Source organism: Onthophagus taurus, chromosome 8 (assembly GCF_036711975.1).
Source record: "Onthophagus taurus isolate NC chromosome 8, IU_Otau_3.0, whole genome shotgun sequence".
Lineage (NCBI taxonomy): Eukaryota > Metazoa > Arthropoda > Insecta > Coleoptera > Scarabaeidae > Onthophagus > Onthophagus taurus.
The window spans coordinates 9,072,226-9,094,738 of NC_091973.1; the positions used below are offsets into that span (position 1 = coordinate 9,072,226).

Here is a 22,513-nt window from a genome sequence, read left to right on the forward strand (position 1 = left end):
TATATATATATATATCTGCACTCTAATCTTTACACTCTTTTGCTGCCTTAGTCAGCGATATAGGAGATAGTATATATATGCGTCTTCGACAGTTCATATAGATAGCACCAATAAGTATTTATATATTGCCCAGCACCACTTTCAGATTGTTTGATGATATTAACAAAGCAATCATCTTAAAGTGTGCCTTCTTCTATAACCGGTTTTAGTGACCTATTAACTTCTGCAATTTGGGTCTCAAAGATTCTAACTCTTCAAACTAACTTTTGAAATATCACAAAAGAGTAATCACAACTCAAGTCAAGCATTAGGAGCTACCATGGTACCATACTATGATACTGCGAGAGCAAGACAATGAAAAGCAGTAAATAAGAAACTATATTTAATAAGAAATTTCTAAAGATGCATAATTCGGATAATACCACATTTAACAAACTAGTCTTTTAGAAAAATCGCGTTTGAGTTCAACTATTTCTGATTTTAAAGCCGATATATATCTGTTTCCCTATTTTAACAACATAAAGATATTTTAAAAATAAATAAATTTATTTAGGTTTTTAGTAAATATTTATAATTAAATATCTCGGATCATGTATATAAATAAAACCTCCTTTTCTTTTCCACTTATTTTCTTATTATTTATTCAAATCTTCATTCAAAGCCTTTCTTTGAGTTAACCCATAACTTTAAAATTGGTATTTCGAAACTTAATTGTATTATCTGATATATATGAAGTGGTTTTTCTCTTCATATTACTTACTTGAAAAACATGCCTATAAAGCTGTTGATATTTATCACGCACACGTTTGTTTTCGGCCGTGATATATTCATATTCTCCAAGTAGCCTTATTTTCCGATCTCTCATCGCCCGCACTTCATCGGCTAACGTCAAAATTTGGTCCAATTTTCGTTTTCTACAATTTTGTGCTGCCACCTACAAAAGAAACGTAAATTATAATTTTAACGTTACAATTTTAACCGGTGTTACTCACTTTATTTTTCCCTCTGCGTCTAATATCTCTGATCAAACTTAATTGTGGTTCGCTTAAATCATATTTGGATAGGCGTTCGTTGAATTCGTCCATTGGTAAATTAATGATATCGTCAACAGAGATAGGGACGTTCAATGCACGAGCTCTCTTTTCGTCTCTTGTAAGATGTTCGTTATCGCTTTTGCGTGGTTTTCCTTTATCTCTAGAAACAGGCCTTTGCATGGCACCCGTGCTTTCAACTGGAAGATGGTAGGTGTGGTTGTGTTGGATGTGATCGATTGGGGACCTGCCCAAATTGTGTCTTCCAAATTCCATGGAGCACGAATATTTCATTTCGGGCATTTTGTTTCCAACAGCACCTTCAGCTTGGTTTGGCGTGCTGAATGATGTTGCTGTGGGTTCTCTGTATTCGTATTTGATGGGAGTTGGGGTTGAATGGGTTACGGTGCTGGCTTGTTCTTGGAAACAGCGTTTACCGAACATTTGGTGCTTCTTTTGAGCAACCGGAGGGAGGCGAGCAGCGTCTGAGCTGCTCATAGCTCCAGAGTGTTGCCTGCTGGAGTAACTATAGTCGTAGGGCCGAAATTTACTTCCATGATAGTCGGTGACATAGTGATCGCCGGCTGTATGCCCGGAATCGGAGCCGGCATCACACCATTCTCCATCGGAAAGGGACGGTACACGTTCGGAACCCATGGAACTGACGGCGCTATCGCTGGAGGTATCCATACGTTCTACATCGGCTCGCGACATAGTGCCGTTGGTAGCTGATGCCATACTAATGTTGTTAACGGCATTGTTGCCGCCGTCCAACATGCGCATAGTGTACATTCCTGGAATTAGATTAGAATTTGAATTTTCCGAAAAGAACCAGCAGCACAGCGCCACTATTTATATAAACGTCAAGGACGTTTAAATGCGTACCGTAAACATGAACGGCGCACAATTTCAGTGTTAAAAAAAGTGATTAAACTAAAACTTCAAAATAATTGAAATTCGTTATCTTATAATGTAAAATAAATCTTTTAATCCGGTGTTACTTTATCAAATTCGAGATTGTTATTCGGCGATGTCAACAAAATCAACGTTAAGTAACGTTTTAGTAAACAATTTGTCGAAATAAAAACATTGCAGGTTCAGCATTGAATTGCATTAAATAACGTCTTTCAATCCATTGTTTCAAAGCTTAATAATCGTAAAAATAATTGTGACGTCTATTTGAAAAAAAAATCGCTCGCGATTGTTTCAACTCAACGCAGATATTGCACAATTTAGTTAATATACAACCGCAGAGATAAAAAAACTTTTTTCCTCAAAACAAACAAGTTCGAAACAAAAATTCGAATAATAATATAATTAAAATCGTCGATTAACTAAAATTTTAAATTTGACTACATCAATTACACTTACACGGCAGGTATTTACAACTGCAACAATTATGGAATATACAACAAGGTCCTCTACAGCATCCGCAACACATTTCGATCGTTATCAAATGGAAACTGTTCCGAGAAGGCGACCCGGAGCATTAATACGACCAGATCACCGGGTCTTATCATAAAATCCTCACGATAAAGCGATAACGTCCTCCGTGCAACTAAGAACGTTAAAAATAAGCGGTTATCTCGCAAAACTAACGCGATCGCCGTACCGCGCCGAGACGCTCGACTTAAAAATAAACTATATGAATATTTTCGGCGTCCAATCGGTCGATCTAACCCGTTAGAGTCACAATCGCCGCTTTTTCTAGTCACATACGACATATTCCTTGCCAATAGGTGGCAACACCGATACATTAACACCGTAACCCGTGACGTAGCACTTTTACCTTTCACGATAAACAACTCAAGAATATATAATCAATTGAAATTGTTTCTAAATAAACCAATGAGCGCAAACTACGTTTCTAGTGTTATCAAGTTTGAATAAAAATAATTATTACAATGAGCGTTAACTAAAATTTTCCATTGAAAAAAGTTTGTGACATTCCTTATCATTGTGTAATTTACTCGAATATCTTTCACAGACTAAACAAAGCATAAACATATCTTTTTTGATACTAGGTGACTCTATTTAGATCTAACTGAATTCCCAAAAAAATCCGGTTTGTAAGCAATTCCGGACATTAATCTAGTAATTGTAATTTTCACAAACGTTCAAGACAAATTGTTCAAACATTCTCAAAATTTCCCAAAATCTTGATGACCTGATAACTGTTGTCGTGTTCCGAAATAATTGTTCGCGGTAAGCAAACGATGATTAAGCCATATTATGACAAGACCATCATAAAACTCTACAGCGACAACAAAAGATAATACGTAAAACACCAAGAAAAAAATTAAAAAATTCTATTCATGTTTATATAATTAGAAATAGTTTAAATAATTAATAACAATTTATGTTACCTTCATTCATAGCCATGTCCATTAACTGGAGATCTTCGTCGTTAAGAATAGAAGAAAGGAACCCATCAGTTTGATTCATCTCCGATGTAGTATTCTAAAAACAAAATTTATACATTACCTAATTATTTTTCTTAAATTTAGAGAAAAAAATTACCTGATAATACATCATATCATGAGATGGTTCGAGTTTGTAATGTGCTGATGCTGATGGTTCGTTCATTGGTTCACTGCTATTGGTGAGGTTCATAGATGTAGCTACAGCATTACCAATATTTGTACCACCTAATAATAATAATAATACACGTGTTTAAATTGAAATTTACCTTTCCTCGCAATGATCAAGTTTAGAACCGCTAACATTGTGGATGATCGATTTGAAGTGATATCGATATTAAATGAAAAAAGTTTTGAAGCGTGAGTATCGATGAGCTTGTAAAATGCGCGTTGTCACGAGATCATAGTAAACGTGACATGTACGATTCGGGCCGATAAAAAGCTGGGATGATATAATTTATTGTAAACAAACCGCGAATGTGAAAGTCATTGATTCGAGTTATCTGGGCGGCGGTGTTCCCCGCGCGTGCGCTCTATCAATTTTCGCCTGTAATACAGATAATAAACGGTGCTGAGTCACCGCGTCACTGAATGAACCAGACCGAGTGAATTGTAAATATATATTTAGAAAAAGCCAAGCGTCGGAATTCCATGATATGCAGAAATGTTTCCGACAGTGACTCGGCTGATTTGTGCGTTGGAGTAGGTCGGAGTTCCCTTAATAATATTTTGAACGATAATTGCGAATCATTGTGCCAATTTCACTCTGTTGATATTCATCTTTTCAATATCAATACCAACTCAAAACATTTACATATACTTGTACTTATCAATTTTTTAAATCAAAGTGTTGCGGTTTGTACACCATGATAACATATTTGCACAAATCTAGCAACATTAATAACATGACAACATAAGTGGTTGCATACCTTTAATATAAAACAAAAACAAAAAAACAATAGAATAAATGAATACAAATGAAATTTATTTGAGTGAAATTCGATCGATTTGATACAACGCGATTGCGCAAGAAACGAAGCCTCGAAAACAGGCGGAGTTAGAATTTAACTGTGGTGGGGAAAGAAGAACTTACCCAGATTGCTGTAGGGGACAGTTGCGTTCAAGTCTCCCATTGGCGGAGTAAGCGTAGCGTTGTGAAGGAGTACACCCCTGGCATCAGGGCCGTAACTCATGCCGTGAGCATGAGGGTGGCTGTAATTATGTAAAGCATGATGATGACTGAAAGGGTGCGGCATCGAGGAGGCGTCGGTGGCGTTTGGGAGACTGAGCAAATTTGCAAGATCTTGCCATCGCTGTTCCATGCTTATGGTACGCCCGAATGGCATCCGGCTCTAAAAAAACATAACAACATAAATTGGAACGTTGAAATTATAAACTCGATTAAACGGCGTTATTTGCAATTTTCGTCTGGGTCGAATTTTAATTGACCGTTAATGAAATACCTTTCGATACCTGCGCCTAAGGCGCATGCACGTTCAGTTTTATCGCAGGTTATCTCGCGTACGCGAATCGGAATTTAACAATAGAACTTGTCGGCGGCGGACCAGGTAACGGCCCTTCGACTTCAAGCTGCCACCGGCAATTGTTGTCGACCCTAATTTGACAAGCCAAACCGCAAAGTGGCTCCTTGAAAGATCCGGACCCTAAGCGCGTTCTCAGAAAAAACCCGAATTTTGACGCCTATTCCCTTCACACTAATTGATTTCTACCTAGAAAGGACTCTAATTACTTCATCTCACCACAAATTTTCTTTTAATTTTTTTTTCTTAAATTATTACTATGTTGTTACTTTAAAGTAATTTCAACCCAAATTATTTTTTCAATTCACTAATGACTCAAATTTATAATATCTAGATCATTGAGCATTACAAAGAAGAATTGTTTCAAATTTAGACAGAATGTAATATTTCAATTTTTCAGACCTTTGGAGGTTGAATTTCGACTTCCTAACGCTATAAAAGTTCGAGAAACACTTGAAGTCTATGTTAAAATCGTTAATATCAATACTTGTACAGATATAAGTAAATAATTTAATATTTTTGTGTGTGGCAGAACTAACTCTCACATTTCAGAAAAGCATTGATGATTTTGACATCGAGGTTTTTATCCCAAAAATGTAAGCTTAGTTTGAGTTATGGAGTTGTTATAAAACATATTTTCCTTTTTTTGGCATAGAGTAGCAACGATACTTTCGCTATTGGTTAATAAAATTCTCTTCTGCACCCGAAAATTAATAAATACGAAGAAGTTTTCGGATTTTAGACCAAATAAAGAAAGTGAATTGATGAAAAAATTGAAGGAATTTCTATTTTTGACCATATTTAGTTGTAATATAAAAAGTTTTTGATCTATTCATCAAATGACTCTTATAGCTTACTATATATACTATGCTCATCATGATAACATATTAGGTCAATTCAGCCGAGGCGTTATATTTGAAACTATTATTATTACTATGTTGTTACTTTAAAGTAATTTCAACCCAAATTATTTTTTCAATTCACTAATGACTCAAACTTATAATATCTAGATCATTGAGCATTGCAAAGAAGAATTGCTTCAAATTTAGACAGAATGTAAGGAACATGGACTATATTTATCTGGAAGTAATTTAGTTTTTTTAAGAAACTCATGGTCCGTTTGGCCTTTAACTATATCAAATTTTTCAGACCTTTGAAGGTTGAATTTCGACTTCCTAACGCTATAAAAGTTCGAGAAACACTTGAAGTCTATGTTAAAATCGTTAATATTAATACATTTATAGATATAAGTAAATAATTTAAGATTTTTGTGTGTGGCAGAACTAACTCTCACATTTCAGAAAAGCACTGATGATTTTGACATCGAGGTTTTTATCCCAAAAATGTAAGCTTAGTTTGAGTTATGGAGTTGTTATAAAACCTATTTTCCTCTTTTTGACATAGAGTAGAAACGATACTTTCGCTATGGGTTAATAAAATTCTCTTCTGCACCCGAAAATTAATAAATACGAAGAAGTTCTCGGATTTTAGACCAACTAAAGAAAGTGAATTGATGAAAAAATTGAAGGAATTTCTATTTTTGACCATATTTAGTTGTAATATAAAAAGTTTTTGAGCTATTCATCAAATGACTCTTATAGCTTACTATATATACTATGCTCATCATGATAACATATTAGGTCAATTCAGCCGAGGCGTTATATTTGAAACTATTATTATTACTATGTTGTTACTTTAAAGTAATTTCAACCCAAATTATTTTTTCAATTCACTAATGACTCAAATTTATAACATCTAGATCATTGAGCATTGCAAAGAAGAATTATTTCAAATTTAGACAGAATGTAAGGAACATGGACTATATTTATCTGGAAGTAATTTAGTTTTTCAAGAAACTCATGGTCCGTTTGGGCTTTAACTGTATCAAATTTTTCAGACCTTTGGAGGTTGAATTTCGACTTCCTAACGCTATAAAAGTTCGAGAAACACTTGAAGTCTATGTTAAAATCGTTAATATCAATACTTGTATAGATATAAGTAAATAATTTCATATTTTTGTGTGTGGCAGAACTAACTCTCACATTTCAGAAAAGCACAGATGATTTTGACATCGAGGTTTTATCCCAAAAATGTAAGTTTACTTTGAGTTATGGAGTTGTTATAAAACCTATTTTTCTCTTTTTGGCATAGAGTAGAAACGATACTTTCGCTATTGGTTAATAAAATTCTCTTCTGCACCCGAAAATTAATAAATACGAAGAAGTTCTCGGATTTTGGACCAACTAAAGAAAGTGAATTGATGAAAAAATTGAAGGAATTTCTATTTTTGACCATATTTAGTTGTAATATAAAAAGTTTTTGATCTATTCATCAAATGACTCTTATAGCTTACTATATATACTATGCTCATCATGATAACATATTAGGTCAATTCAGCCGAGGCGTTATATTTGAAACTATTATAATATTATATTATATACCGTGAATTTCACTTAAGATGCAATATACAAACATGGATTTCCATAGAAACCAAGACATTAGTAGTATTTTGATATTTATACTTATGTTTAATATTAACATTAAAGCATGTACACAAAGACAAATCTCAGCTAGTGACATGGTATCTTTCGGGATTAAGTTTGCAAGCAATGGCTGACGTTTTACGACACAAAAGTTATGCAGAGTTTCATTCTCTTCAGTTTATTATTTAACTTTTTTTCCTAGAATCACTAGGAACGGAGATATTCCCTTTATAATTTCAGGATGGAGGCGGAATAGGGCATCTCTCGAGGTCGAAAACAGAGTTATCATAAGGACGTCTTTTTTTTCCTAGCAAAACTTTGCCTTTGTCTCAGCAAAACTATCCAATGACTGTACTACATAAGCAATACTGCAAGTGCATAGTAGTTTCGTCATTATGGTTATGCATCCATATATTGCGATATATATATATATATATATATATATAATAATAATAATAACTTATATTTGAAACTCTATATTACAATTAACACTATATTCATTACTTAAATATATAGTAACATATTACTTCTTATTGAATTTAGCCGAGGTCGCTTGCCGCCGAGGCCTAACACTATTTGTTGTCCGTATTGATGAAGTTTTAGACAACACATAATATAATGCCTCGTCCGCAAGCAACCTCGGCATAGTATAAAACGGAAAGTGGATGATTGGTGATTGATTAAAATGCGTAGTTGCATTAACTGAGTTTTGATGTAATTAATAAATTTATAATGAGGACGAAGCTAAGCGAACTTTTATCTGTAATCTCAAGCCGGAGATTGAAATCGTTCCTGCCTGTAGCTATCTTACATCTGCGTTTATACTGCTCATCGCAATAAATTGCTGACGTTATAAAAGAAATTTATCCATAAAATAATATATATACAGAGTGTGTATAAATTGGCGGAAAAGCTATACGTGACGATATTCTTCGTTTGATCGTTGCAAAAATGTTGTATCTTGCTTCGTACCTGTTCACGAGGTTCTCAAAGGTCGGACAATTAGTTCATAAATAAGCATTAATATTGAAAATCTGTTGATGGAAACGGCTGCAATTTAGTATAAAAAGAACTTTAAAATGATTTTTTTGTTCACGTTATTTTATGTAGGTTTTAAAGTTTATTTTTAACATTTGTTAATTAACATACATTCACGAAAAACACACTTGACACAATAGTAGAATTTTGTTTACAGTTTTGTCAGACAGAAGTCATTTAAAATTGAAAAAATAAATAATTCATAATGAATTTAATTAATAAAATTCTAATTTTGATTAGTATTTTACGATGAAATGACGAAAAAATACATTCGTAGATTGAATTTTTGAAAATATGACGGCACCTAACAGTACATGCCACATATTTATGTTTCTTTTAAGTGCCTCCTGAAACCATACGAGGCGCGATACAACATTTTTGTATTAAGATTTTCAACGAAAGCTAACTTTTTGTTTAAAACTCCTTCTTCTCCAAGTTACATCCCTCTAAAGTTAGGGGAAAAAATTGTCTTTATTAGACCCTCCTTAATTTTTGCAGAAAATCTTTCGTATCAATTTAGAAACATATATTTCACAAAGTTCGATCGAAACATTTTGTTAACATCCTAATTTCTCTCATTAAAATCACTTTTAATATCAAAGGACCAAAGAGACGATGGACTGTGGTGTGCTGTATTGCGTCGTTCAATAGTTCAGTCTTTTTCTTGAAGTTGCAGTGAGCAGTGTTATCAGCCGTGGCATCACATGTTGCCATTAATACTATATTCATTAAATATATGTTAACATACGTAATATACTCCTATATTCTTCCTCCTGAGTTTAGCCGACGTAGCTTGCGGCTGACGCCCAGCAATATTTGATGCAATTTTAGACAAGACATATGTCATATATTCATTAAAATTTGCATTAACTGATTTTTGACGTACAATGTGGTCTAAACTAAGCGACCTTTTTTTTGTGTAATCTTGCTTGTTTTCGTTGATGCAACTTAGGTTCATATATTATATATTATTATATACAGTGTGTCCCAGGATAGATGTTACAAGAGGTATAACGACCTAAAAATGTTTGAATTTTATTTTAGGGATGGGTAATTAATAATTAAGCTCTGCTTGTTATGAAGATAATTTTCATATTTTCAAAGTCGGCCTGACAGTGAAGCGATAACTATTTTTAGTTCAGGTAAAGTAACATTTTTGTTCATTCATAATGAAAAGTTGTTCAAAATGAGAAATTATGATCCTATGCAAAATTTCAGAAAGATCTATCTACTTTGATTGAATCATCACATTTTAGATTAAACATTTTAGTATATCTCGATTGTTCGGTATTGGTTGAGTTGAAACTAGTTGTTTAAGGCGAACCCATAACAAAAATCAAATATTGTAACGTCGGAAGACCTTGGAGGCCACGCAATTGGACCCTTTCTAGATATAATCTTTTCTCGAAATATTAAATTTAACGATTCAGCTACGCGTGCTGTAAAATGTGTCTATCAGCGGGATGTCGTCTAAATATTCTTCCTTGAACCTTTCAACTAGCTGTAGATAAGTATACTGATAATGGCCCCTGTATGAAGAAAGGCCAAATAATACCTAAACTGTATGAAATGACGGACCACACATTAACTTTTTACTAATACTGTTTTCTACAGTTGATGTGAAAATTTGGATTTTCCGTGGTCCAGTAACGAGAAATTTTGAAAGGAAATAAGGAGATTTGTACTAAAAGATGTTTCGTCCGAAAACCGAAAACATAATCTTTTTATAAAAATTTTGTTCTTTAATGCATTTTTCCCCGATCTTAAGACAAAATAATAATCATAATAAATTTTGGTTTGAATGGCTTTACCTTAGTGGATTTCTACTAACATTAAGAAATTATGAACGTTCCCTCAATGATTGTTTAGGATGTTCTTCCTTGGGAATTAAGAGCAATAATAGTTGTGGTAGCGTAGTCGTAATATTTCTTTCTTTCTTAACGTTAACAACGCTTCCCCGTTGTAAGAAATTTCTTAACAAGCCATACATGTAAAATTGGTATTTGGAAATCTTTTTCGTCTTCGTTCTGATCTAATCTAAATTATGGCGGCTTAATCAATGTAGGTAGATCTTTCTGAACAACTTTTCTTCATGAAATTTTGCCGTATCATGAACAATAAGGCATCGGGGTTTATAGAAAAGATGATATTTTTGCCAAAAATTATCCCATTTCTTGGTTAAACTGTTATCTCCCTCAATTACAGTGCATTAAAAAACAATCCTAAATTATTATAGATATTTTAGTAAATGTTTTGCATACCTGGTTTCTCAACATATTCTGTAATTTCTTTCCAAGCATTGTCTTTTGTATATTGGTCACCATCAGCCAAATTTGAAAAATCATAAACACATAGAAACTTTTAACACTTTAAATTGAAACCGTTGCTGCTTGCAACTATCTGACGTCTGCATTTAGACTGCTCTTGAAGGGGACCACTCTTCATTCTACAATCGTCAAATTGCTGACGTAACATAAGAATCTTATCCGTAAAATAACATTGAAGCAGTAGACAAATTTTTGCATATATATAACAACCACAAATTCAGGAAAATATTCTTGAAAAACCCTTAGATAAAAATGCAGAAACAAAGTGTATGTATTTTGCTGCTACACATTTAGAAAAGTAAAAATGGAGAATAAAAAAAAGTGTTGGTGAGTTCAACGCTTTCTCAGAAGATGGATCAGATGGCTTCGGTCGTGGGATGTCGGCGTCTGAAAAATTGAAGGAAAATTAAGGAATTGAGCCAAGGGAATCAATACACTGAAGTTAATTTATAGAATTTAGACCACACGTCATTGAGATTATTGATTAATTTAGAAGAGGTCTGAAAAATTAGTAAAGTTGAAGACAACAAAAAACACATTTTGTTTCCAGAAGCGATGTTCCGCATAACGAATTCTATTCTCATCATTTCTTAGCGTCGGTCAAGTTCCCTCTTCCCCTTCAAATCGCTTTTTGCCATTTCTGGCCAACCTAGTACAAGACGCTTTACGAACCTTGGCCGTGAGTTGTGGAACCTTTAATAGAGCGGCCATTGTGATCTCGAAGAAGCGTTCGATTCCTGATGAGACCTTCACCTTATTAAATTTTTTTATTAACACATTTTCATCCTGATAATGACCTTGAATACACTCCAATTCAAATATATATAACATTACATTACTAATAATTTTGTAAATAAAGTTTATTTAACTGTTTTGTCTAAAATATCTTTTGAATTGATGGGACGCACCCCAACACCTAAAGTAAATATTTATCTTCCCTTTACAGTTACAGAATCGAATTCCAAGACACCTGTTTTGTCTAGGATATTGTGTTCACCATGAACGGTGCTTGAGACGACAGGTCGTTTTGAATTTGAGAGGTTCAATAAAAATGAAAGAAATCGATCAAATCAAAAAGTTATTTTAGGATATTTTCTTATTCGATTTTGGTGATAATAAAAAAAATAATTATGAAACAACAAAGTAATAATAAAAGCAATTATTTGTTGTGGTCGAAATTCTTAGTTATTAAATGACAATTAAGCAATTGTAAATTTGAAACAGGTTCCTCAGACGAAAATTCTCGGCGGATTACGCAACGAAACGATTATTGTCGTCTTAAAAAGCTAATTTCACCGTATATTTTAATTGCGAGATAGATAATGATCCGGAATAAGGCGGCAAGGCTACTATAATTCCGTTTTAAATACTAGATTCGACTCGCTCGTGCGCAATTTCGACAAGCGAATCGAACACCAACTCTCTGTACCTCTTCGAGGACGGCACGAAATAATCAACTTCGAAGTACTCAGGGTCACTTTACTCTTTTTTTGCCGGTTACTGACGCAAATGCTTTGGGGGAAGCACAAAAATTAGGTACTATTATTACGTGTAATTCTTATATAACTTAACAGGATTTTTACTCTTACTTATAAATAAAATGTACATAAAATTATATTTATTTACCCAGAATTATTTTGACGATTTCAATTTAACCTTGAAACTAGTTGAATAATATTAAAACTTTATATTAAAAAATTACACTTATAACTTAACACGAATTGGGTTTATAACTAAAGTTTGCGAGGATTACACCTTTCCCCTCCACCAACAACTCCAAATAATCAACCAGTATCTCGCAGTTTCTAAATAGCTGCATTCGTTAATTTCTTGATAATGAATTGGTATACATGAATTTTTGCGATTAACACCTAATTAAGATTAAATTAATTTTTTTTTAGTTTAACACGAATTTAATTCAAAAAGATTTTTCTATCTAGATAAGACGCAATTATTGCGTGTTAGAAGATTTCACTTAAATGATTTAGATGACAGAGAAATTTTATGATGTATTGTATCTAAAAATTTTTTTTAAGAAATTACGAGATATTTGTGTTTTATTAGGATTTGTGGGGATTTATTTTTGCTTTTTATTTTCTATAGAAACGTTTAAAAAGATTAAATATAAAGGTGCAATTAAAATTGTTCCAAATCAATAACTCGATTAATAAAGGGTTTAATTATTAAATAAAAAATTATAACTAACCTGAAAAGCCCTATGATGGGGATGATGAAATTGCGATGTTTGAATCATCTCTGAAAGTATATCCTCTTCGGATTCAAGGTCTTTGCTAGTAGAAGCGGCCGAATCTAATCCGGCGGCGGCAGAAAGTCCCAAGTCTTCGTCTGCAGGATCTCCGGTAAGATTGATGTTTTCGACCTCCTTGGGGTCGACGCCTTCCTGTATGGAATCGTCGTCTAATCCAACCAGTTGGAGAGCTTCGTCCAGCAGGAATTCAGGCAACGGGAGGTCACCAAGGGGTAGATCGCACGGCGGGTCGCAATCAGCGGCAGAGAGGCTGTTCTCTAAGTCGCCGCCAATCACATACTCCCCTGCAAGACAGCAGGAACAAAACGTATTAAATCGAAGCCTACGCTAAATACAACAGGAGACGGTAGTTCATCGACAGAGCGCACTTGCATAATAACAAAAACGTCATCTTTAACGTTCAGACTGCTACTGTGAAAATAATACCTGAAAAATAACACCCTAAAACCTTCGGATGCGACCCTACCAAAACAGACCGAGCGCTTCTATTGGCTGATTGTAAAACACATTTATTTGGAGCAGACCCTTTTCACCAAAATGGCCGACCACAAATCAATTCGATTATAAAAGATTACCAATTTCGGCTTTTGAACCATCATCAAGCGAAAACTCAAAATAATTTATTATTCTTGTTAATTTGGTTTTATTAGGAATTTAAAAAAGAACTTATATATTATGTAATTTTTAATTACATTTATTAGATTAAATTAAACTAAAATTAAAAAAAAGAAAACATGATGTTGGCGCCAATAATTAAATTGAATAATCTGCCACAATGGTGTTTATAACAATTCCCAATTAAAGAGATCCGAAAGGAGTCTTCGGTTTAATGAATCGAATGCCGTCAGGTTGGCAATGATAAATAATGAAAAACAATGGCGGTGTTCGAGTGAGCGAGATGAAGAGTCGGTCGAAAGGGTACCAACAATACCGGTTTGTTTCCTTCAATACCCAATAACAATAAATACAATAACGAACCGATATTCCCGGCGCGTGATTAATGTTACACTTGGTCCGAAAGGGGCGTGTTGCTTTTAAATTAAAACCGCATCGAAAGCCCGCAGCGCGCGGATGGAATTCGAATCAAAGGGGCCGCCATTCGATGGCCGCCATTTTATCGTTCCACACTCTCCTGCAATAAAGACAACTTGATCTTATAATTTTTTAATATGTATCCTCTAAAAGTTTACACTTCAATAAGGAAATAAACTTTTGACCTCTTTATTATATAAGCTCACTCCTAACAAAATTACACATAAAACAAAAAAATCTAAAAAAAAAGAAAAATACAAAACAAAAAGGTGTTAACAAGTACTTTGTATAAAGATAGCGAGAAAAACGAGGTTCGATGAAGGTGGTTCTACGAAGAAATAGAGGTGAATATATACTGCTGAGCAACGATGATGTTGTAAAACGGCTCATAACATTCAAATATTCTTTTGAGAAGAAAAGCGCGGCCGGACAAAAGGAAATTTATATTACCGGTCGACATGACATCTGCTAACTCAATTTTAGCCATTCCAGGCGCCGTTTCACTACTACTACTTCGACTTTGCCGGTAGCAACTCGGATACAAAACAACAAAAGGTTACTCTTGCTTTTAACCCATTGTATCTCAATGGTGTTGCCATAAGTTTCAATATTATTGTCCATCCAAAAAAATGAACCAAATAAACAGAAATAAAAATTGAAAAAAAATTATTTAAAAAGGTAAAAATAAAAAGACAAAAGGTTGTGAAAACGTTGGTTTCAAGTGGGTCTGTTGTTCGTGGGTCGCGGACAGCCACTCTTGAGTCCATCAACCATCGGCCGTCGGAACTCAAGAGGTCGTAGATGCGTATCTATAAGAAGCGGCCAAGGGGGGCGCGTCCGTTTTGGGTTTTACGCGTTTTAAGTAGTCGCCGACCTTTAAAAACTAAATGGATTTCGGTGAGGGAAAATTAAAAGGATTTTTTGGAGGCGAAAGATGTCAGATAGGGTTCGATTCTTATTTCAATCCCAAATGCGCCGCTTCGATCCGACGGCCGTTAAATGTTTCCAATTAATCGTGTAGGAAAATAATGAATATAATTGAAATAAACCATTTAATTTAGTTACTAACAAAACCTGTTATTACAATGTATTATCTTACTTGTATATAAAATGTACGTTTCTATTACTGGTTTAATTAAGATTTAGCTATTAAACAAAAATTGGTTATGGTTTTCATACTTGAACCTATTTTCAATGCGTAAAATCGTTAAGAATTGTTACAAAAGGTTTACCTGGGGGATTTTATGTAGCTTATTCAGAGATCGGTTTAAATGTATTATGTCATTAATCATGTTTACCCCCAAAAACTGGTTATTAATATAATATAATGTAATAATTCGAAATTATTTTTATTTATTACAATTACTTAATTGAACTTTTAGTAATATATTAAGAACATTTTATAAGTAATGCTTAGAATCTAGCTGCCATGTAACAAAAATATAGTAGATTCTGAATATAAAAAAATTGTTAGGTAAAGCTAGGGTGCCCATGGGAGAGAGATAGAGAAAAAGTTGTAAAAACCATCAAAAATATTTTTGAAAAGTCATGCCAGAACTCTCCAGAGTATATCCCTACCTGATACCATTAATCATATATCGGGGGTACAATATAAGATTTTTGACATTCATCTGTGCCCCGTAGGTAGACAACGAAATTCATTAATATTTCATGTTAGCTGCCCATTGTCATGGGCTAATGATACGGCCAACTTATATTCGTATACAAGAGTTATAGAGCAGAGTCCGGTCGTCTGGGTACATTACCTCGTCCGAGCTGAAGAGTTCACAATAAATCCAATGGTATATGCTGGGGGGCCACTCAACAATTAAACAGTCTTCCAGTCACACCGGGTGCTCACACAAAACGTTCTCAACCGACACAACATCATGGACTTGCTCTTAGAAGGTGACTACTCGGTTGCCAAACTACAACTGAGAGCTCCGCCACGACCGGAGCCAATCAGGCCCCAGCCCAACGAAGCAGCTCCAGCTAATATGGCTGCCACGTAGAAACGTTACAGACAATGGGGGGACTGGAGAAAGGAAAACGTTGCCTGGGCAGACCCACCAAGAGGGGAGTGGTATCGAACCCTACTGCTCTAACCCCAGACACTCTGATAGCATTAATCTATCTTTACATCTTAAATTATACCATCCAGAAATTTCAAATACAATCAATATTCATGTTTTTAACCTTAATAATTTTTATAACTTCTTATATTTTATTCATATCTTCATTTATTATATGTAGAATATTAAAGTATTTCGTTTCTAAGAAATCAATTAAAATGCCACATTTAATCAAATCTCGCATTTAAGCTCACACAATACATTTGATTTATTAATTGTTAAGGTTTTCTCATATTGAAAGAAGATGGCAATAATCTAAAACATGTAATTTCCAAAAATATAAAAAAATTGAAATCATTTTTTTCAGGTAAATGATGAGCAGTGGAAAAAGAATGGTAAAACTGACATTAACAATAGAATATTAAGAGAATATAACTCTCAAGAGCCATAAGAATATCTTCTGAAAGGTGAACAAAAGGCTTAATCCACTTAAAAAGGACGCAAGGCAACTTCTTCCCATATCCACTTAATGACAGGTTTTGACTTTTTGATTCTCCTTTTTTTTTCTTACGTATATTGACATCTTAAAACAAAGAAGTCTTCTGCAAATTTATTTTTGTCTTGCCAACCTTGAGCTTTTTATGGAATGCATAACTAATTTAGCTTAAATCAATAAAGTTGTTATGAAATAAGACTAAAATAATATTGAGTTTTATGCACAAGTACGTAAGGATCAAGATGGCTTTATCGAGAAGGGGAAATTGTTTTCTTTTAAAAGAAAATCTTTAGATGTGAAGCAAGAACGTTTCGTAGGGGATGAAATCAAGACAGACCATTTTTCATCTTCCCCCGTTTCCCGGTACTAAAATGGTATAATGACTGAGCACTTTGCTTCGGCTACCATTTCAATTTAATTTATGTAGCGGGATTAGAGCTTTTAAGTTCTTATACTAAAAAAAAATGAGAACAAAAAAATCTGGCCGAATAAATTGCTCGCGATCTTGGTGAAATAATAAGCGGTCCTTGACGTAGTAAAGGCCGGAGTGAATGAAATGTGCTTAGTGTTTGTTATATCACCTGAAACCGTGCCGTCATTCACTAGGAAAACACTAAAGTAAGGAGTCATGACAACTTGCAAGGAGCCTCTTGAAAGTGGCCAACATTTGTGGCGTGCCATCGACAAAAGACGAACCTCTAATTGTAACACTAGTGCCGTACGGCATTGAGGCGAACTCATTGACCATTCGATATGCTAATTTGTCTGTATAATCTAATCATAAAGCCTTTAAACGAACGCTCTCAACTGAAGACGACTCTTCTCAACAATTCCTATTGACGGCTCTATTTTGCATTAAAAATTATTTATCTGTTTTATATGCACGGTACAGTTTCAAAAAAATTTTTGTTACCCCGCTGGGGATGGCAAAGGAAATTTTTGCCAAATCATCTCTAGCTGTACCTAAACGTCAGGGAACATCATTACTCATAACTGGGAGTTATCGGGAGAGCACGAATCTAACTTCTATTGTTATTAATCTAACTCTGAACTATCAATCTGAACGGGCAACAACTAAACCCAAATCTACGGAGGGTTAAACAACAATAAACTTTTTTTTCGAAATTCTTTTATAATAACTGTCTTCTTTTAGTATAAATTGATCATTGCGTACTTGTCATTTTTTTTTAATTAAAATGCATACCTGTTTCTGTATCAATAGTATACTTCAACCCAGCCCAAGGATCGGAATCTTCCTTAGATGACTCTTCACTCTAAAAAAAATCAAACATAAACAAAAATAAAAAAACTAACCTCATAATAACATACTTTCGAGTTCTCCTCGTTGATAGCCTTGAGAGCTTTAAGCTTCTCGATGTCGTCATCGTCAACTTTGCTGGCGGAGGAAGCCGAAGGTTCGTTGTTTTGGTCGTCAGTTTTGAGTTTTTCAGATGGGGATGATGGCATCTCCGGGGCATACCCCAGATCCACATCCTGTTTCCATAGCACTTCGATCAAGTCCATGTCCTTGAAAAACAAATTCATTTCAAATTAGGTTATTTTTGTTTATTTTGAGTGTTTACATTATCTAGTTTGTTATTGGGATTTGAGTAGGAAATGCACGATATTTCCTGTTCGTTTAGCATCATTGCGTATTACACAAGTGAGATAGTTGGAATTGCATCACTCGGTTTCGTCGCCTTATCGCTTGCGCGAATTATTTTTGAACGGGAGATGAGTAAGATAAGAAATTTTCGTGTGATTCGCTGAAACAGTGGCGGCGTACTAAATTAACAAACATAATCGCGAGCATAGATATAACTTTGCGACTTTAGATTATTGCTAATGTAACACACATCAACCGAACTTTAACCCTAGAAATGTTTTTTCTTTATCTTTCCCTTCTTATCATCACGAACGAAGCAGTCAGTTCATTGTATCGTTCAAAAACAGAGGAACGTAACGATTTAAATATTAATTAAAACGCCCCCTTTTTCCAATTTCCTCTTAATTATGCACCACCTGTTTTAATAAAATTACCGAGACGAGCGGTCGTGCATGTAGAGGAAGAACAAAAAAAGGACCGCGAACTCGCCCGAGCACAAGATGGCGGCGGCGACCGCGGTCTGCTCTTCGGCCGAAGGTGTGGTAGGTTGAAACCCTAACCGACCCATTGTCTTTTAAGCTCCTCCCATTTTAATCATATACCCGTGAACGCGTTTTTTTATTAGTTCAGCAATTTTTCATCAGGCACCCACCGAGGGCAATTTTCTTTTTCAACCGCACCTGCTCTTCTAACAGACAACCGTTGAAAATCTTACAAAAAATATTTTATATCCCTTAACAAATAATGTATTTTCATCTAACATCAATTATCTAACGTTGAATTTGTAAATGTATTAGGTAACTTTCAAACATTTCTGAGAATAAAAGGTGGCTAGTCTAGTAATGATGCTATTTGCCATTTAGTTTCTAGTCTCATTAAAATCATCATGACTCACTTTCAGATATCGCAAAGCTTTAATATTCATCCGACTCGACGATCTCCATCCAAGTAAATTTCATCTAATCTCTTTAATTCCGAAAGGTAATTCATAGTTTGTAGCTACGTCAGCACACGACTCGACCACATGTTATAAAGCTTTCCATACATGAACGTTCAAACTGACTAATTCCCACTTTTACCACCTCTCGATAAATTTATCCGATAGATAATTTACCATGGTTCTCATTGGCTAAGGCCCACTTTTACCATGCTCCTGATAAACTATCTAGAGGATAGTTGCCATGGTTACGGCGGTTTTAAGCGCTCTCATTGGCTACGAGCTGGATTTATATATCGGATAAATTTATCAAGAGGTGGTAAAAGTGGGCCTTAGGCCCGTTACTACCAAACCAATGCTATCTATTAGTTAAGCTATTTATGAGATACAATTTATCTCGTAGATAACAGGATAACATTTATCTCATAGTTAAGAAATCCTTGAGATAACCAAGAAATCTAGGGATTTTTTTGTCTATTATGTTAAATTGACAGCTCTATGTGGTCAAAAGACCTATTAGGTATTTTGACGATATTTTAAGTAGATGTGCTCAAATTCGACAAAACGCGATGAGAACTGGTGGTGGGCCTCAAAAAGAAATAGTGCTCACATCTATTGAAGAAAGAATCAAAGGTAAAATTTATTTTAAATGCTGTTTGAAGGAGATAATTTTATTCTTTCATGATGCATCTATATACGATTCTGATTCCGTACCTAATTGTAACTTAGATTTAACGGAGGTTGCAAAAATTGATGTAGAAGAACCACTCTCTACACCAGTTTCCTTACATAATAAAGTGTTGTCTTCTACACCAGTGGATGTACAATTAGTTATAGAGGAAGAAATCGTACAACAACTACAACAAGAAATTGTATATATTATATTATATTGTTATATACATGATGGATATAACCACTTGAATGAAAAGAGACTGGAATTAACTGAATTGCTTATTAAACAAGCGAAAAAATACACAACGTTCAGCTATCAATTCCCTTGTATTTTTTCCATTTCCAATTCATTTGTAAAAAAAAAGTAATTTAAGAAAATAAAAATTTATTTACATTATTACTACATTTATTTTTAGTGAAAAACTAAAATAGTAAAACGCTCGAATTTTATACGTCAGCATAAATCTTATTTGAGGTTAAGCATTTATCCCTTAGATAGCAACTTATCCGACACCCAATCCACGGGTTACAGATATTTCAAAAGTTATCCCTTGGATAGCGGTATCTATAAGGTAAATACAGTGTAGTAACCAATTTTTAAGCTATCCGGTAGATAACGCTATCAGAGACTTTAACTATGAGTGGTAGTAATTTATCCAATTTATCTATCGGTTAAATTTATCAAGAGGTGGTAAAAGTCAATCATGAACTGAAAGCCCAAAAAGTCAAGATAATATATTTACCCAAAACTAATTTTTGCGAAAATATTTATATTCATAATAACGTTAATTTAATACGCAATTAGTCATTAAGAATATCTGTCGGGCTATAAATAATTTTTTTTCTTAACATAATCAGTAATTTGATAACATACAATCACAATAGTATCGTTGTAAATAAGTGACTACTTGAAATCGGGGGAAAAAAATATGACAAATACAGATTAAAAGTGAGTAGGAAACGTTTCACATGAAGCCGTGCGATTTACGATGTGAGATAAAGGTATTAGTTGAGACCTTGATGGTGAGGAAAGCGAGAAAATGTTTAATTTAATTTAATCTTATTTTTGTCATTTTCTTTAAGCATAAAAATAAAATGTTTGTTGAAATTGTTATTATTAAAAAATATTTTTATTTTTTAATTCTAATATTTTCTGTTTATTTGAACTACTTTTTTTATCATTATATTTTGATTAATTTTGTATATTTCCATTATCTTTATACTTCGATTATCTGTTATTTTTATTTTTAGAAGATTTTATCGAACATCGAAAAATGGTATATCTAACCGATTTTATTGTTATAATAAAGAATTTTATCTTAATGTTTCCAGACAACAAAAATGTTATTTTTTTAGTTGGCGATAAATTTTTTAATCGATTTATTTTAATTTAATAATTTCTTTATATATTTAAATAATAAACTATATATTTTAGGTGTTTTTACCTTTTTTTGCATAATAAATTGTTATTGTTATGTCTCAAGGAAATATTTCAGCTACCAACGATTTTTTTTTTATATTTCGATAAACATTGTGAAATATTACGCAGTTAACATTACGCAATAATAATTTTTATTAAATGTAATAGAAAAATATCAAACAGAATTAAAAACAAATAATTCGTTTTAAAAAGAGTCATTACTGCAAATTTATTTATTAAAGATTAAAGTAAAATTTAATTAGGTGTTGATTAAAAGATTATCGTTTTTTAAGTCGAGCATTAAAGAATGTCGGTCATATCGTTAAACATACGGACGGATTAACAACTAATTCCATTAATATGAACCGCCTGACGACAATAAGATACAATCTGGGACCGTATCGGCGTTGTCATCCCGATTTTCTGGCGGTATGTTAAATGCAAATCATTATAAGGGCATCGTTGTAAAAGAGATCGAGAGCGAGATTTTTCCGTCTTCACATCGTCCGCATTTATTACAATAAATTATGAATGTAAATCTCCATTAAGCCCAATTACTAGATACTAATGTAAATACATTAGGCTGCTCTAAGCTTCCTTATCGAACTGCAATTTGCTCTGTGTTTAATTACTGTTCGGTTTATGTATCTTAAAGGAAAGGGGCAATTACGGCAAAAGTTGCCGTTATGGCTTCCGTTATGGGTTTATTGGGTCGAGTTTTTCTCACCCTCCTCGATATTAGGGGAAATAAGAAACGTGACTCATTGGACGATCGAATAAAAGGGGGGTTACCGAGAACTTCCGGCAATACGACCAATCGCGAAAACGGTCTGTATCGCAAATTCCATCTCAAAATCGCTTCCTCTCCGTCAGATCCGATTAAGGCCGTTTTGCAAATAACCGAGAATAGAAAGGCTTAGAAGATTGTATCTTGATATGATACCAATAAGTGCAAAAGAGACAAACATACCTTCAAGCATTAACCTTTGCTTTACAACAATGGCCGTTTCTAATAGTTTATAACAATCTCATTATTCATACCGTCGCGGGCGCACGATCGATTCCGTATCGTTAAATGAGAATCGATTAACAGCGTCTCTGGCAGGAGGTCGGCCCCTCTCGGATTATACTTCGACTCTTCGTGAAGTTATCTTATATCATTAGCTGTA

The 22,513-nt window shown here is 33.9% G+C and overlaps 1 protein-coding gene across 3 annotated transcripts in view; it reads right to left on the reverse strand.

The window, feature by feature from the left end:
* LOC111413909 (NFE2 like bZIP transcription factor cap-n-collar) overlaps nt 1–22,513 on the reverse strand; it is a 50,022-nt gene that overhangs the window by 4,935 nt on the left and 22,574 nt on the right. For 2 of the 3 annotated variants that reach the window (XM_023045048.2, XM_023045050.2), the window contains 8 exons: nt 18,039–18,236; nt 17,914–17,983; nt 13,047–13,393; nt 4,545–4,803; nt 3,552–3,679; nt 3,398–3,491; nt 993–1,825; nt 761–934 (listed from right to left, as the gene is read on the reverse strand). In XM_023045048.2, the coding sequence (XP_022900816.1) occupies nt 761–934; nt 993–1,825; nt 3,398–3,491; nt 3,552–3,679; nt 4,545–4,803; nt 13,047–13,393; nt 17,914–17,983; nt 18,039–18,236 (2,103 nt within the window). Of the gene's footprint in view, nt 1–760; nt 935–992; nt 1,826–3,397; nt 3,492–3,551; nt 3,680–4,544; nt 4,804–13,046; nt 13,394–17,913; nt 17,984–18,038; nt 18,237–18,292; nt 18,481–22,513 lie in introns of those variants that run through there. The other variant, XM_023045049.2, reaches the window with a different exon arrangement.